The following is an 18,360-nucleotide window of genomic DNA, read 5'->3' on the forward strand; positions in this document are numbered from 1 at the left end:
CACTAGGCATAACACTAATTCATAACCCTGAGCAGAGGATTTAGGAATGTGTTCACACTCACATTCATTTCCTCCTACTATTGGTCAAGTTCTGTATTTGACCATGTATGCTCTCCAAGATGTTAAGAGATATTAAGCAGGTAGGAAAATTTTATGATCAAAACGCTTTAGACAACACTGACCGAAACAAAATTAAACAGGTCTCTCTATCACAGGACTTCTCAGTGCCTTTAATCTACCAGTGGGCACTGTGAACCCCTAAGAGAAGGGATGTGGAGCATAGCATTTCCTGCACTCATTTCATCACAGAATCAGTTTTTCAAGAATCCCGCAGCACAACTTTCAGAAAGGCTGACCTAGCAGTTTCTGAGAAAAAACAACAGCAAGAAAGATGCCACTATTTTTTGTGAACAGGCCGTCCTCTCAGTGAGTCATGAATTAGGCACTAGCAGCTTCACAAGTGGACTTTGTTCTCATACCTTGAGAATGACTTTTCCCTGGGCTCTCCATCTGAAATGTAAGGAATAATTACACTGCTCTGCTTCTCGGGGTTGTTTTTTATTGTTTTTAATCTTGCAACTGTGTTCCATATTAATCACTAAAACAGGTTCCCAGCCCAAGTAGCCAGGCTTGAAAATCCCTGGTGCCCTTCCAGCCTGGATGAAGGGATGGAAAGAACATGAACCAGACGCCACCCAGCAAGTTTTTACATCTCTAGTTTCTAGGCCATTATGATAAAGTCAAACTACAGCCAAGATAATGGATAAATGAGAGGTTCTTCTTTAGTAACTCACATCTAGACAGAGGCCCCTCTTAATGCACACACAGCACCCGTATCTGACTCTCGACCCACCTTTTCAATTATGGACTTCCTGAAAAAAAATAATTCAAAGCAACATGGGAGGTCAAAGCAGGAAAGAAAGAAAAAGATGTACTGGAAGAGGACTATTTCCCTTTCTCTGCAGAGAAATAACCCATTACGAGCTAGTGAACAGGGGGAAATACCATTCTTTTTGGTGAAAAAGCTTTCCAGGAAAAGTATCTCAACATATTTACTATAAAACAATTTAATTTCCCTGTCCCATCACCTGCCACCCCATCCCCATTCCCCCCAAAAAGCCCACAGATTGTGGATTTCCTCTCATTCTTGGCAGAGTTACCAGAAGAAATATAATACCCCCTTCGGACTGCTCCCAACAGCTGCTAGAACAAGATGGGGAGCTGGGGGTAACCTTCCTAAGCTGCCTCTAAAAATGACCATTCCCCCTGCCAAACCATGCAGCCAGTGGACATAAGACCTCTCTTTCTCTACTTTCTTAAAGCCGAGACCCCAAACGCCGCAGTGTCCCCTAGTCAAAAATACTTGCCTCCACCCATCTGATCCCCTCAACTTGACTATAAGCTGAAACTTCTACAGTCAGCCACCACTCTGTTTCTTCCCTAACAGGCATTTTCTTGAAATAATTCTCTACTTCACAGGACTAGTATCCTTTATTTGTTTGTTTAACCCACCAATTTCCAAGTTTGGATTTTTACCAAATTCCAATTCGGTGTAATTTCCTTGTCTCTGTTCACCTCCCCAGTACCACATGCCTTGTACACACACACACACACACACACACACACACACACACACACACGCCCCTCCTTTCAGGTCAAGAGCCTTGCAAAACAAAAGTCTAGGAACAAATTCAGCAATGACTACACTGTATCCCAGCCCTTTTGCCCTACCCCAACATCATCACACACTAAATGTGCTTCGGTTCTGTTAGAAAAGCCCCAACACCAGGCAGCAGAGAGACTTCCAGTTAGTCTTCGGCCTCTCAGCTGAGACCACCAACAAAGAAGTTCATGAATGTCAACTGGGGGCAGAGGCAATATCTCTCTCTGCCGAGGAGAAACTGGATGGAGCCTCCAGCATCATTCCCCAAAGGTGACAGCCGGGGTTGAGTGAAGACCGTGAAAACTGTACAAGAGCTGGAGGAGAAAATATAATGTAAGGAATGATTTGGAATCAGGGGCAGAAGAAGGCGGAGGGATGAACTGGCTGACCCCAAATGTCTTTTCCATCTCTAACTCCTATGATTCTTTGACCTCCAATTTTGTGCTGCAGACAAGGAATGGAAAGTCAACAGACGTGGTGATGTTTTGAAAGAGCCTGGCAGTCTGCTCTTGTCATTTAGTGGCCTTTGCATGTATTTTTTAAGGTGTCTCTAAGCCCTGTCTTCATTTCACAGTTGTCACCTTTCTCAGCAATTTGAGCTCATGTCAAATACCAAAAAAAGAAGGAGAAGAAAAAAGAATGTACTGGCAATTAATTGTGGGCTAAAGAGGGGCAGGCCCATTGGGTGGCCCAGACTTCCAGGGAGGGCAATGTGGATGGTTTGGATATAATGAAGAACTGACTCAAAGTTGAGACAAGGCAGCTAAACACTAACAAGAGGTAAATTCTTTCTCCAGATAGTCTCATCCTCCGCTTTAGATACAGCTCAGGCGTTCACATGATTCAGGATTCATGAACATACTCTTAATTAGTACAACCACCTTGTTTCAGAGTTCTGCTGAACAGAAAGGACAACCAAATCTTTGGATTCTCAACCTCACCTGATGGTTGATGCACCTGAGATAAATTCTGGAACTTAGCAAAAATGTGTTCCTGTGGATCAAAGTGAAGGATATGCCAATTTTCACTGAAAATTCAATACTTGGCTTTGTCCTCATTTTTTCCAACAGTTGACCTCATCTTAAATTTTCAAAATGTACTGGTCTTAAGAAGAGTCTGCCTAAATACTCCCTGTTCTATCGTTATGACTCGTAAACAGAACTAATCCAATGCCAGGGTCAACCCAGAGTTAAGGTTGTCACACAAAGGTAATTTTACACCAAACACTCCAAAATGTTTTTTTTCAAAGACCTGTATGCTTCCTCAGTAACCTCATTGTCAGTTTGATTTCAGCAGCTCACAACCTTTACCTAAGGTGAAGGTACCAGACACAGAAAATTCGAAGTATGGTGTATTGAAATATTTTCTGAGATCGCATTCCAATAGGAATTGCTCATCTTAGAAACGGTGAAGACTTTGGGTTTCTCCGTGTTTCTGCCTTGAATGCTAGAAAATTCATCCCCTACTATTCCAGTTTTACAAGACTGTAAAGGATACAAGCAGCTCTATATTCTCAAGGTCTTGGAGGAAAAGACCTTCCATTCTTCCAGTTTGCATTTGGAGATGCTAACTGTACTAGGCCTGCTTCCACAGGTGTATTGTTTTATTTATCTTAAAAAGCACGTAAACTGAACTCGACTTTTATTGACTCAACAAAACCATCAAAAATAAGGCCTTTTCAAAACGACTACAGTTAAATACATCCACCTATGAAACTTTTCAGTCAACTAGAGAACAAGTAAGGGACGCCCCTTCCTAGGCAAGGCAGAAAGGTGAAGGAGAAAGCCTAAGCTACTTTAAGTTGCTAATTGTTTTCTGAAAATCGCTGTTTAGACCTTAAATGTAACCAGGCAGCAATGCCTTCTCCAGGTCAGAGTTAGGAAAGGAAACTTTATGCTTTCTGGGCCAAAAAAATGCTCTTAGGTGCAATCATTTTAAAACAAACAAACACACTCTGCTTATCTGTGTCCATCTCCCCACTCTGGACGTTAATCATCACTGAAATAGATACCCCGTTCCCCAGCCTCAAAGAGCTCCAAGCCTGCAAGACCCTGGCTGAGGAATGAATATACATGCCAGGGCAAACGCCTCAGAGCCTCACTTCCTAAACACCTATTGTTCATTCTAGGCAATTCTACCACAAGCAAATGCAAGAGAGCACCCAGGCATTGCTCAAAGGATATTTAAAATGAAATTCAAGTTTGAAAACATACTGGACTTAATTTGGGAGGAATTAAGATTGGCAAAAGTATTTTTAAAACCCCCACAGATGTACATACACAGGTATATTTTATTCTTTCTGTTCTCGGCTCGTTAACATTTTCACTATTCGAACTTGCAGACAGTACCTCTGCTCGTCCACCTGTCATATAGTCTGTCTACTTCTTGCTTTCAACCTTCATTATAAACTGACAGGGTTAAATTTCACTGTTTTGTTCGTGAAGACTAAACTAAGTTAGTTTTCCTCCTACTCTTCAGGGAAAATTTAAAAGATTCCTATATGAAACATTTCCTTTATTTTTATATTGAAGATCTTTCTATTCCCCCAGGCTTCATAAAACCTTCAAACGAAACTGATTTTAAACCAGATGACTGACTCAAACTGTCTTTGTGCTCACTTTTTTTTTTAAAAGCTCAGGATCCCTACCCATGTTCACTGTTTGGGCAAGAGGCCTAAAGGGAAGCAAATTATTTGTTTGTGGTTTTAAAGTGACCAGAATGCCTTCAAGCACAAGTATAAGACCATTAACAAATCACAAGGAACCAAAGCAGTTCATCTTACTCAACAAAGCTATGATCAGGTTAGGAACAGCCAAACTGAATGGGACTTGCCCTGGGCCGGAAGGTCAGTAAACCTTAGCAGTTTGTGTTTCTGACCATCAAGAGGCTCTCCAGCAGGGAGTGCAGACCCTAGGCCCACAGGTTGTGCTGTCATGCTTCCAAAAACATTCCGGACAGGTGACAGAAACTAAGCTCTGTGTGTGTGTGTGTGTGTGTGTGTGTGTGTGTGTGTTTCCCCCCACTTCCTGTCTGTAAGCAGCACCGCCAATTCAAACCATCTCCACTTTTGCTATATACAGACTGATGAGAGGAGAAACCAGGCAAGTAAAAAGTTCCATTTTACGACAATTTCTCGAGTGCCTACTGTGTGCCGAACACTGCTCGTGCTTACACATGAGTACGTTTAAGCCTCATTTTACTGGGTAGGCCATTCCTGTTCTTAGAGATGATAAAACTCAGGCCGGTGAGTTTGTGTAACGTGTGAGAAAATGAAGTTTCGTGTTGTGCTCATAGAAATATCCCACTGTCCAGTCTGCAGTTAATTAGCCCAAACCATCAACTATAGTCCTGCCACTATCCAAGCAGCCATAGTCTCTTTATACTTTGGGCCCAGGCTCCCTGATGCCCTACGAGGACTGGGTTGTGTGCTGTCTCCCTCCAGGGATGACAACCACCTCTCTTGGTGGCTTATCACGCCTCTGCAGCTGTCCAGAAACAGACCACACTGGTAAACATTCTCTCCACCTGCTGTAACCCACATAACTTCTTCCCTCAACTCAGAAAACACGAGCGGTGACCCTGCTCTTTATCAAGTCTGTGGTAAAACAACTTCCCTAGAATGTCGGAGATACCTCATCCCAGGACACAGGCAAGAAATCAAAACACACATGGCTAATAAATAATAAAGCCATGTTACTTGACAGTCTCAAAGCAATTTATACTACAAACTCATTTCATTTTGTTGTTAGTGCTTACAAATGAACACTCATTCTCATAATCTCTCTTTAGACCATTTGAAAAAGAAGGAAAACTGAACATCAATTCTTTCATTCATTCATTTAATCTCTCTAAGGAAAGAAAGCTAAGCTTTGCCTTAGCTGGCTTGGGTTCCCTTAAAGGTCAACTGATAATTTTTTTGAAAGAATTCTTCTTTTTTTAAAAATATTTTTAAATGTTTATTTATTTTTGAGAGAGAGAGAGAGAGCGAGAAGGGGAGGGGCAGAGAGAGAGGGAGACACAGAATCTGAAGCAGGCTCCAGGCTGTCAGCACAGAACCTGACACAGGGCCCAAACCTACGAACAGTGAGATCATGATCTGAGCCAAAGGTGGACGCTTAACTGACTGAGCCACCCAGGTGCACCGAAAGAATTTTTCTTATAAGAAACAAAGCTACAAGACCGCATGCCAAAAAATCCCAAAGAATCATTATCATCATACTAGATAACCAATTTGACAACTGGATAACCAGACAAAATCATACTAGAATAAAAGTTAAGCAAAATGATCAGGTTCAAAATTTACAAGAGATTATAGTAATCTTATACATCATTAATAATACCCAGTTGGAAAACATACTGGAAAAGAGACTGCATTCACAAAAAAAAAAAAAAAATGCATAACACATTTAAGAATACTTAGGAATAAATTTAATAATAGATATATAGGAACTTTACATTGAAAACCACAGAAACTTTTGAAGAGGCACAGAATTTTTTTGCTGGGGAGTTGGCTGGGAGTGGAGACATGACACACATTAAAAAAAAAAAAATCCAACAAGGAGGGGTGCCTGGGTGGCTATTTCAGTTAAGTGTCTGACTCTTGATTTCAGCTCAGGTCATACTCTCACAGTTGGTGAGTTTGAGCCCCACATCAGGCTCTGTGCTGACAGCATGGAGCCTGCTAGGGATTCTCTCTCCCTCTCTGCCCCTGCCCTGAGTGCTCTTTCTCTCTCTCTCTTTCTTAAAATAAATAAATAAACAAACAAACAAGTTTTTAAAAATCCAACAAGGATAATATAACCTTAACAGATATGAGACTCTACCAAAAAGCAACAATATTACAATAGTATGAGATGGAAAAATGTATCTGTGGAATAAAATGGAGTTCAGATGTACATACATACACACACACACACACACACACACATACACACTTAATAATTGGCAACATAAGCTTTCTAAAACAAAGGGAAGGAGAATTATTTAACAAAAAGTATAGTAACAACTAGGCAGTTGTTTCGAGAGAAAAAAAAAAAAGTTGAATTCACCCTTGCCCCTAAACAAAACTGATATTGATGGAAGTGTTAACTATTTTTAAAAATCAAATTGTAAGAAAGCCAGCAGAATATCAAAATGATTTATCTGGTCTGTGGAAAAATTGTAAATTTCTCAGCTTTGGGGTAAAAGAAGAAAAAAAATCACAAAAGACTGAAAGATTCTGATATACTGAAGTGTAAAACTTCTATACACTAAGATAGTAAAGTAAAAAGGACTGGGGAAAATATTTGCATCAAAGATGACAGATGAGAGCCTAGGATCTATGACCCACAGGATTCCAAATTTATGAGAAAAACATCAAGACCCCAATAATAAATGGGCAAAGACTAGGTACAGACAATCTCACAGGTGAAACAAACACATGGGAAAATATTTATTGGGGTCAGTGGTTAAAAAAAAAAAGCAAAATCATAAAACAACAAAACTTTGAGACACCATCGTATGCCCACTAAAATAGCAGAGTTTTTAAATTTTCACATGAAATTGGTTAATCCTTCTTTGCTGGTGCCGCTGTAACTTGGTACAATTTTACAAACCATAACCTTTGATCCATGAAGCCAATCTTGAGCAACATATGTATGGTATGTAACATATGTCAGTAAAGCTATCACCCAAAAATGCTTTATTCATTATCTATAATAGCAAAAAGCTGGACACATCATGAAAGTTTAATATTAGAGGAATGTTTTTAATCTCCGTTTTGGTAGAGTCCACAAACATTTATTATGCACCTATTTTGTCAGGATCAGTAAGACAGCAACTGAGGGATGGGTGGGGGGTGATGCAACTGAAAAGTCATTTTAAATCATGAGTAGTTGTCTAAGGTGGTGGTATTATAGCTCTTTATGTTTTAAAAACTTTCTTTAATGTTGTTATACTGTTTCATAATTACCGTTTTGGAAACCCATACTGGATGCAGTTAGGTGCAGTCTGAAAGCTTTTACTCACCCAATGCTATAAATTTTCTTCCCTTCCTACTTAATAGCTCAGGTGGTTCAAAGTTTTCCACGCACAGGTCTCAGATCCCACCCAAAACAGGTCAAAATGCAATACCAAACAAACCTTCGTATACCACCTACACCTAATCCAGTCCCCTGCCATAAGCAGGCACCCCTTTTTGTGTGTTCTGCCTGTATCAAGCCATAAACTATGGGTGACACTTGGACCAGGGGCCTTTTCAGGTCTGAGCCCTTTTCTCCACATTCGATTCCATCCGAGCCCTGCAGCCCAACAACCTTCAGAAGAGGGTGAGCGGATGAACGTCCGTCCACAAAAACGTTCTGACAGACCACATGGCGGACATGGGTCCTACACCTGGACCAGAGGAGGCGTGCGAAGCCTCAGGCCAGCCCGGCTCGTGGGGAGCTGAGGAACAAGGACAGTCACCCTCTTAGAGGGAAGACACGATTACAAGCTGAAGGCAGTGCTTAAGACGGGCTAATTGTGAGAAGCCGCCCAGGGAGGGTGCCGACTGAGGGATGCTCACGGGAGGCTTCTCGGATGGGGGCCTCCGACAGGAGAAGGGCTCTTGGGGAGGGGTCCGGGCACAGGCCGGGTCCGGGCCTCGGGCGGCGTTCGGGGTGCGACACAGCCCCGGCCGACCAGGCCGCGGCGCCCCGCCCTTTCCCGGGACGCCGGCCGGCCCGGGGCGGGGAGCGGGCGGGCGAGCGGGCGCTTACAGGTCGGTGCCGAGCCGCGTGAAGCCGGAGTTGAGCGAGGCCCGGGCTATCCGGCGCCAGAGCAGGTCGCAGCTGGTGAAGCGCCGCAGCCAGCGGCACACCTGCGCCAGGCGGCCGAGGGCCCGCATGTCCAGGTAGGAGCAGATGAGCAGCAGCAGCTCCTCCGGCAGGCGCAAGAGCGCGGGCCCCGCAGCGGGGCGGCCGGCCGGCTCCCGGGCCGCCGCCTCCTCCTCGGTCGCCGCCGCCATGGCCTCCCCCGCCGCCCCAGCCCCCGCGATGCAGCCCCAAGCCTGACCCCCTCGTCCCTGTGCTCTCCCCGGCCTGGTGTCCTCCCGCCGCCCAGGCCTGACCCTCCATTCCTCCTTCTTGCCATCACCTCTTCCTCTGGCCTCCTTCCCCGCCCCTGCGCTCCCCGCATCTCCGCGTACGATCCTTCTCTCCCTTTCCTCCACGCTTCCGCAGCCCTCTCCTTCCTCCCCCGGGCCTGCGCTAGCTCCCGCCTCGGCCCCCAGCCCCGCTGCCTCCTTCGCCTTCTGCGGCCCCGGATTCCCTTCCGCCCCGCTTCCTCTTCCGCCTTGCCCCGCTCCCGCTTTTCCCTTCCCCTTCCCCTTCCTTCGCTTCCCCCTCGCGACCCTCCCTTCCTGCAGTTTCCTCGCCTCCCCGCCCTCGCCCTCGCCGGGCCCGCAGTTCCCGGGCGGCCCCGGGTGGCCCTGGCTGCCCATGAGCGGCCGCGGGCCCGGCCCGACGCAGAGCCGAGCCGGAGCCGCCGCCGCAGCCGCCCCGGGAGGAGGCGACACCATGTCGGACCGGGTCACATGGGGGCGGCGCGGGCCGAGGCCTGGACCCGCCCCTCACACCCGCGGCCCGTGGAGCCGCTGCGGGGTGCGGGCCGGCCCAGGGAGCAGACCCCCTCCCCCATCGGCCTGGCCGCCGGGAGCGCTGGGTGGAAGCACATGCATCCACTCGTCTGGCATGTGAGGCCCTCCAAGGGCCAGCGAAGGCCCCAAGAAGAGCTTCCGCCTTCCACGAATCTGCCTGTTTGGAGCCTCTGCCCTCAAGAAGCATCCATTTGGGTGGCCTCCCCTCCCTGGGAGCCATCCTCTTCCTTGAGCGATGCCTCCTTTCCACAGGCCACCTGCCACTGCCCCTGCCCCGTGAAACCGTAGCCCTGGAACTTGGCACTTTCCTTAGCCCTGGTCCTCCTGCAGGGTAGGAACCGGGTCCTGATAGTGAGTTGGGATTTTAGATCCTGAGTCCATAACTCCCCAGCCATGTTATCAAGAAATGGCAAAGCTAGGGCTTCTTACTAGTCACCACAAAAGTGCAAGTGGATTCTGCCAAGGTCACCCAGGAGTCCTTCCCCCACACCACCCACTCTTGTGGGTGAATTCCATTCACAAGGGCACCAACCTGAAGGGAGAGCTAAGAAAAACCAACTAAAGTCTGGAAATGCTCTCTGACATGACCCACGCTAGTCACGTGTGGCTATTGGGCATTTAAAATGTGGCTAGTCCAAATTGAGGTGTGGTGTATGAAATAGACACCAGATTTTGAAGACTTCTAGGAGAACAAGAATGAATTATCTCGATATTTTTATATTATATGTTGAACTGATGACATTTTTGACACATTGGGTAAATAAAATGTATTTTAATGTAACTAGGTAACTTAAAATTATGCATGTGACTTGCATTTGTGGCCCCAATTGTTTTTCTTTCCTCTTTTTAAAAAAATTTTTTTTAATGTTTATTTATTTTTGAAGGAGAGAGTGGCAGAGCAGGAGCAGGGGGAGAGCAGAGTAAGAGAGAGACACAGAATCCGAAACAGGCTCCAGGCTCTGAGTTGTCCACACAGAGGGGGCTCGAACCCACAAACTATGAGATCATGACCTGAGCCGAAGATGGAGGCTTAACCAACCGAGCCACCCAAGTGCACCACCCCCCCAATTGTTTTTCTATAGCACAGCACTGAGCTAGGCAGCCAAGATTTGGGAGGGAGGAAGATGACTATCCCTGTATATCCTGTACCCCAAATCCTGTTTCATTTTGTATTTACGTCTTAAGACCCATTTTCAGGGAGCAAGAATGAATGAGAAATCATTCAATTATTCAATACCTAGGATAGCCAAGGGAGACCTAGGAAAGCTACTACATTGCATTATGGTGCTGCAGAAGCATCATGTAACAAGGTCAGACCGGAATCTGGCTCTGCCCTAGAATTACTTTTTGATCTTAGCAAAACAACAACAAAAAACCCCACCTATCTTGGCCTTTTAGTGTTCTCAGTTTATAGTGGAGATAATGCCTCTGCCTTACTTTCGAGGGATAAATGAGATGATCCCTGTAAAATGCTTTGAACTCCTCTAAGAAAATTCTCAATAATAGTTACAGGTCAAATCCTGTTACAAAAAAAATACCCTTACAAAAAAAAAAAAAAAATACAACAAAGGCTTTGTGTTGAAAAGATTCCCAAACTCCAACCAGTGGTTTACTTCATAAAAGAAATATTTGATATGACGTTTCAGTACAACTAAGGAATTTAGACCATCTCTTAAAGATCATTATAGAGAAATTTATTTATTCACAGGTTAGAAGGCTATTGAGGTAGGAATGCTGCAAATTGAGGTAATGACATCAACTCAACATTTATTGATTTTGCTACATTTGTGTACTGTGAGCCACTGTGGAAGGAAGACCCAGATGAATACAGCATATGGTTGCTACATTTTGTGTTCAGAATTGTGTTAGACGTGTTTGTAACTTCTTACTCTTTAACTATTTTTTAACCATCCCTCTGTAAAGCTGAGAGTTTTTCCACATGACCTAGTTTTTATGGGAGTATTAAAGGCACAAAAAATTATTTCATTAACCCAACATAAGTCAGTGTTAAAATCCACCCTCACACAAACGTAACTTACTCTTCACCCTATGTTACCTTTATTGATGGAAAAATTAAACTATCACTTAAAAACATTAAGTCACCCTCTTTCACATGCAAGCTAGAGATCAAGTGAGCTGTTTGAACTGGAATTTATGGTGTAATGATTTACCATACATACATACATATATACATAAAAGCCAAAGTTACTCAGTATGGAGAAAGGCAAAGCGAAAATGGGAAATGGGCATATAATCTGTTATGTGGTGGTAATGTGTACCCCTAAAATCCTGAGCATAAAAAAACAAGAAACAAAAAAACAAAAAACTATAGTCTTAACTCAGAGAGGTAGCTAGATGTTTTCTTCTCAAAATTTTGGGGCAGTGCGGGGGGTACTGAATACTTTTTAAAAAATCAACTATGGCTGAAAGATGGGTTTATAATGAAAGTAAATGAGTGTGGAGCCTATTTGGGATTCTCTCTCTCTCTCTATCTCTGTCTCTGTCTCTGTCTCTCTCTCTCTCTCTCTCTCTCTCTCTCTCTGTGCCCCTATGTGTGCATGCTCTCTCTCTCTCGCTCTTGCTCTCTCACTCTCTCTCTCTAAAAAATAAAAAAAAAATAAAGAGGATTTTTAAGATATAAATCTCTTTGTGTATGTCCATGTAAGTGACGTGCACAGTAGCAATTATTGCTGTGATAGGTAGAACATAACGTATGCTTAGGTTTGTAAAAACACTAGAATTGTGTGTTCTGTCCATTCTCATACACATAGGTAGCAGTTTCAGACAGGAGCCCATGTGCCCACTGGTGAAGCACTCAGAGCCCCAATCTTTAACTTTAGGAGTGGGCAAATTTAACAGGGAAATTAATCTGAGATGAATTAGAAAGAGATTATTTTGTGAATGACAGTTTTCAATGTCAAACACTGGCTCAGATGCTCACCATTATTCCTGTTTAATAAGAGCTTATATTTATTAAACACTATTTATCAAGCACTATTATAAGAGCTTTCCATGTATTGTCTTATTCCTATCAACAGTCACATGAGGAAGATGCTATGAACCCAGTTTTTTGCAGGAGATGAGACTAAGGCCTGTGGTCACATGGTTCCTAAGTGCCAGTCTACCCCCAAAGCTATACTCTGAACCATGCCTATGCCATACACAGCAGAAAATGAAATAAGGCATTGAATTCAGGGTCCTCTAAGATCCCTTGCAACTGATAAAGACACACTTAATAATATTATACTTTACCTCTGACCATCAAGCAGTTCTGGTTTCTAAGTAAAAACTGCTTCTAAGCATTAAAGTAGCTCCTTTCATATCTTCATTATTTTTTTTATTTAAATATTTTTTTAAGTTTATTTATTTTGAGAGAGAGCACAAGAAGTGAAGGGGCAGAGAGAGAGAATCTCAAGCAGGCTCTGCAGGGTCAGCATAGAGCCTGATGTGGGGCATGAACCCACAAAACTGTGAGATCATCACCTGAGCCAAAATCAAGAGTAGGATGCTTAACCAACTGAGCCACCCAGGCACCCCTCGGTTATTTTTTAAGAGTTAACTATGTGGACCAACAACCTCTTAGTGATATTCATAGTCTTTCTGCAAAACTTCAAAGGGATTTGTAGGAACTAATCTATCCTGCAAAAAGAACATTTAACCAAAGTTTAATAATTTGCTTCATTTTCTTCTGTTAAATATAAGTAATGATGTATGTATGGCATATATTACAGGAGCCTTTTTTGTAAATTTATCCTTATTTGTAAATTTGCAAACAGATTTTGTGAAGTGATGTTAATAATGGTTATTTCTATGCCATATGATCTAGTAATTCCACTAGGTATTTACCCAAAGGAAACAAAACACTAATTTGAAAAGATATATGTATCCCTATGTTTATTTCACCATTATTTACAGTAGCCAAGATATGGAAACAACCTGAGTGTCCATCAATAGATGAAGAAATAAGGAAGACGTGGTGTATGTACACACACACACACACACACACACACACACACACAAACGCACAGAGGAATATTATGTAGTCATAAAAAAGGATGAGATGATACCATTTGCAACACCATGGGTGGACCTAGAGGGTATTATGCTAAGTGAAATAAGACTGAGGAAGACAAATACCGTATGATTTCACTCTGAAATCTGAAAAACAAATGAATAAACAAAAAGTAGAATCAGACCTATAAATACAGAGAACAAACTGGTAGTTGCCAGAGGGGGGTGGGGAGGGAGTTGGGCAAAATGGGTGAAGGAGAGTGGGAGACACAGGAATGCGGTGAGTAAGTCGCAGGAATAAAAGGCACAGCATAGAGAATATAGCCAATGACATTGGAATAGCGCTGTATGATGACAGACGGTAGCAACAATTGTGTGAGCATAGCACAACGTACAAAGAAGTCAAATCGGTATGTTGTACACCAAAAATTAATGTAACATTATGTGTCAAAAAGTTTTTTGGAAAAATAATGGTTATTTCTAGGTAATAGAATCTTTGGATTTTACTTTGTACTTCTTTGTAGTTCTTGATTTTTTAATAAGAAGCACATATCACCTTTACAAAATCAACAAAGTCTCTCAAAAAGAACAATCACATTGCCATGAGTCCAAACACATCATGCAAAAAGAAAGTTGGGGATTTGAAGCCTAGATTATTGCCAGAGTTTTTAACTAGCCACCTAAGTTTCATTAAACTTTATTTATTCCACTTAAAAATGTGTATCATGTACAAGTAAAAGGACAAATTAGAGTATTAGAAATAAGAGGCCTAACAGTGAATACTATATCTAGAAACATGTGAACATCTCATAAATAGAAGAGTGGAGCCTAAAGTTTTGTTTTCAGGAATCATATATCATGTTGGTAGGTTTGTATTCTGCTATCATGTTAGACATACCACCAAGATCTTCTGGTTTTTTTATGAATCCACTGTCTTTGTCATATTCAAAGATAAAATGTTTTTATTTCACATGAAACAATTTAAAGCACTGTTTAAAAATAGGGGCGCCAGTCGGTTAAGCATCCGACTCCGGCTCAGGTCATGATCTTGAGTTTCGTGAGTTCAAGCCTCACATTGGGCTCTGTGCTGACAGCTCAGAGCCTGGAGCCCATTTCGGAATCTGCGTCCCCCTCTCTCTCTGCCCCTCCCCCGCTCATGCTTTGTCTCTCTCTCCTTCAAAAATAAATAAACATTTAAAAACATTTTTTAAATAGTTACTTTATGGAAAAAAAAAAACAGAAGGAAATATGACCAAATGTTAGAAATGGATGCCTATGAGAGGCAGAATCATGGATAGTTCTTTTTGCCGTTGCTTTACACTTTTCTGCATCTTCTAAGTTTTTTGCAGTGAACATGTATTATAGAAATAATCAGTTTTTTAAAAATCCTAGTTTATACCTAAATGTAAGAAATAATTAAATTAGTTCATTTAATATTTTTAGAAATTTTTTTAATGTTTACTTAGTTTTGAGAGAGAGTGAGTGAGTGAGTAAGTGAGTGAGAGAAGGGTAGAAAGAGAGAGACACAGAATCCAAAGCGGGGTCCAGGCACTGAGCTGTCAGCACAGAGCCCGACACAAGGCTTGAACTCAGAAACTGCGAGATCATGACCTCAGCAGAAGCTAGATGCTTAACCTACTGAGCCACCTAGGCGCCCCCATTTTAATATTTTAATATTAGTTCATTTTAATACTAAAGTTCATTTTACACATCACTCATGCAGAAGAATTCCTAATAATTTGTTTATACTTCACCTTTACCAAGGCAAAGCATAACTCTAACCCACACCCACTCCTAAAGTGAGGGCTGCACATAGGGATTCCTTCTAAAGAGTACAATATGGAAAGGCAGGGGAGAGTAACTTTACAGTGGAGAAAGCTGACAAACACTATTTCAGCCAGGTGATCAAGGTCAACATCAACAGTGATCAGTCATGTTGATAGTAGTTACCCTTGATATATCTTGATGAAAATGGTACTTTACCTTTGTGGCCTTCCTCCCCAAAACCTATAATCCCAGTCTAATAATGAAAAAAAAAAATCAGACAAATTCCAATTGACGGACGTTCTACAAAATACCTGACCAGTGCTCCTCAAAAATGTCAAGACCATCAAAAATAAGGGATGTCCAAGAGATTGTCACAGCCAGGAGGAGCCAAAGGAGACATGACAACTAGATGTAATGTGCTATCCTGGAGGAAAAAAAAAAAAAAAGAGGACATTAGGTAAAAACTAAGGAATTCTGATCAGCCCATTAATTGTTACAAATGCACAACATTACTGTAAGATGTTGATAATGGGAACATACGGGAACTCTCTCTACTGGCATCACAATTTTTCTGTAAATCTAAATCTGTTCTACAATATAAAACGGGGGTTTTTTTTAGTTCATTTTAGCCTTTTGTGACTCTTACAGAAAATCTTTGCAAAAATCATAATGCATGTGAAGGCAGTGTGTTTCCTGAGTTATAGAGACTCGTGATAGGAAATGCTATCCTGTCACCACAAATGCAAAGAAAGGTGGCTCACTTGGTTAAGCATCTGACTCTTCATTTTTGCTTAGGTCATGATCTCACAGTTTGGGAGTTCAAGCCCCGTGCAGGGCTCTGCACTGACATCAGAGCCTACTTGGGATCCCCACCCCCCCGCCTCTCTCTCTGCCCCTTCCCTGCTTGCATGCTCTCCCTCTCTCAAAATAAATAAACTTTGTTTAAAAAAAAAAAAGAAAAACTAATGTCCCATAGGTTATCTCAAACAAAAACCTCTAGTCACCCAAATTAATAGCTGTACCAGGATTCATTTTCCAGAAGAAAAGATGTCATTCCAAGATACTGTCCTAACTTTACATTGTGAGAAAATAGACATTGGCAAGCACCAATTTTTATAGAAATGATATATATGAATTGAAATATATAGAATGTAGGGGGCACCTGGGTGGCTCAATTGGTTGAGTGTCCAACCCTTGATTTCAGCTCAGGTCATGATCCCAGGGTCATGAGATGGAGCCCTGTGGGGCTCCACATTGAGGATAGAGCCTGCTTAAGATTCTCTCTCTCTCCTCTCTCTCTCTCTCTCTCTCTCTCTCTCTCTCTTTCTCTCCTTCCCTCTGCCCCTCTCTCCCACTCCCACACCCTCCCTCTCTCTCTCAAATTTAATAAATAAGGGGCACCTGAGTGGTTCAGTGGGTTAAGCATCCAACTTCAGAACTTGTGATTTTTCTGATCTCTGTCAGCAGGAAGACTCATTTGGCAAAAGTGGAAGATGGAAGATATAAACCTTGAAGATGAAGGAAACCACAAAAACCTTGTGAAATTTTCATGATCAACTAGGGATTTTTTTTAATAAATATACACTTACAAACACATATGCATACAAACATACACAGACAAATAAAAATAAGGTCATCATTAAGATAGAATACATACAAACATGATCTTAGGAGTTCTCTTCCAGTAAAAGAGTGATAGTTAAGCTCTAGAAAAAAATTAAGTATCTTCAGTACTTCTAGAAGAAAGTGCCAGGTCAAATATAAAATTCTTGGGGTGCCTGGGTGGCTCAGTCTGACTTTGACTCAGGTCATGATCTCACGGTCTGTGAGTTTGAACCCCGCGTGGGGCTCTGTGCTGACAGCTCAGAGCCTGGAGCCTGCTTTGGATTCTGTGTCTCCCTCTCCTCTGCCCCTTGCCTGTTCATGCTCTGTCTCTCTGTCTCTCAAAAATAAATAAACATTTTTTTTTAATTTTAAAGAAAAGTTAAAATAAAATTCTTATATCTGATTCTATAATTATTTCTATTTAAGAACACCTAACATCAAGCAAATTTTTTCATCTGAGACATTCATTACACTGAATGAAACCACAGGATATAATTTATTTATCTTGTCCTAGGTTTGGGGTCTGTTGAAAATGAGAAAAACACAAAAAGTAACTTTTCTGGAGTACCATTCAATTGCATTATTTTGAACAGATGGTGGGTTGTGTTCAGTTGCTAAATATGAACAAAGTTTGGATGTGAATGGAATAAGGATAGGTCTTCTTTAATTTTTTTGGCTTTTACTTTAGTAAAAAAAAATGCGTATATACACAGCCATACTCATATGCTACTAAACAGCAGTTATGACCTTTGTACCAACGTACTGTTCTTTGAAAACCTGTGTCACTGCTTCTTAAAAATTATGTATTCTATATAATGTGCCTTTTCTCCTTTCTATAGCAGCTGTTTCAAACACAAATGCAGAGATGAATGAGGAAAATCCCCTACATTTAAAATCCACCATGGCGAGAAAAGCAGGAAGAGGGCCAAGCTAGCCCCTGGGGATTTTCCCAGGTTCAGTAGATTGACCTGGAAACAAGGAGTACAGATTGAGCTCTTCTTCCTTGAGCGGCACAAGCACTGGTCAGAGAAGTTTCCAAACACATGGAGCTTAGTGAGACCACCTGCTCCTAACACAGGACAATGGCTACTAGACCACCAACTCTGTTGCTTCGAGTCAACACCAGCTCTCCTTTACAACAGATGACAGGCTTTCTGCCAGAGGAGTCTGCCGGTGAAACAGCGAGCAAAGAGAGGCTAAACTTTACATGTGCGATAGAAGCTCATAAATTAGGAACCATTTGGTTCCTAAAACCAAAAAAAACTGAAAAAAACTGAAATTGAACGAGGTCGGACAGTAGAAGCAAACAATACTCACATGGATATCAGCTCCGGCAAGGCAGAGCTAAGAGTTCAAATCCTCATTTGCCAAGGGCTTGAGTGAGACTCCAAATGCCATGGAGGCCCCAATATGTGGAGAGAAATTTTTGCCCAGGTTCTCATGCATGCCGTCAGCATGACCAGTCTCAGTGGAGGTGTGGCACAACCCAGGGGATCTAATCTATAACCTCCCAAGATCTTCATCTCTTAGACGACTCAACAATAGGAAAGGAGTTGCAACAGTCAGGCCCCATAGCTTGCTTTGCCCTCCCCAAAGAACTGAGGTCAACTAGAAGTTCCAATTTCCCTGAAGTCATGTATGAGATAGCATGTCAAATTGTTTTTCAATTAAAAGTATATAAGAAAATGTTTAATAATAT

The 18,360-nt window shown here is 42.2% G+C and overlaps 1 protein-coding gene across 11 annotated transcripts in view; it reads right to left on the minus strand.

Annotated features, from left to right (window-relative positions):
* FBXW4 (F-box and WD repeat domain containing 4) overlaps positions 1-9,320 on the minus strand; it is a 77,979-nt gene extending 68,659 nt beyond the window's left edge. For 3 of the 11 annotated variants that reach the window (XM_053207607.1, XM_053207608.1, XM_053207606.1), the window contains exon 1: positions 8,401-9,308. In XM_053207607.1, the coding sequence (XP_053063582.1) occupies positions 8,401-9,200 (800 nt within the window). In that variant the 5' untranslated portion in view covers positions 9,201-9,308. Of the gene's footprint in view, positions 1-8,400 lie in introns of all 11 variants that reach the window. The other 8 variants (XR_008292293.1, XM_053207609.1, XR_008292292.1 and 5 more) reach the window with 7 other exon arrangements.
* Between the last annotated feature and the right edge of the window lie 9,040 nt (positions 9,321-18,360).

This window comes from Acinonyx jubatus, chromosome D2, assembly GCF_027475565.1.
Source record: "Acinonyx jubatus isolate Ajub_Pintada_27869175 chromosome D2, VMU_Ajub_asm_v1.0, whole genome shotgun sequence".
NCBI classification, from domain to species: domain Eukaryota; kingdom Metazoa; phylum Chordata; class Mammalia; order Carnivora; family Felidae; genus Acinonyx; species Acinonyx jubatus.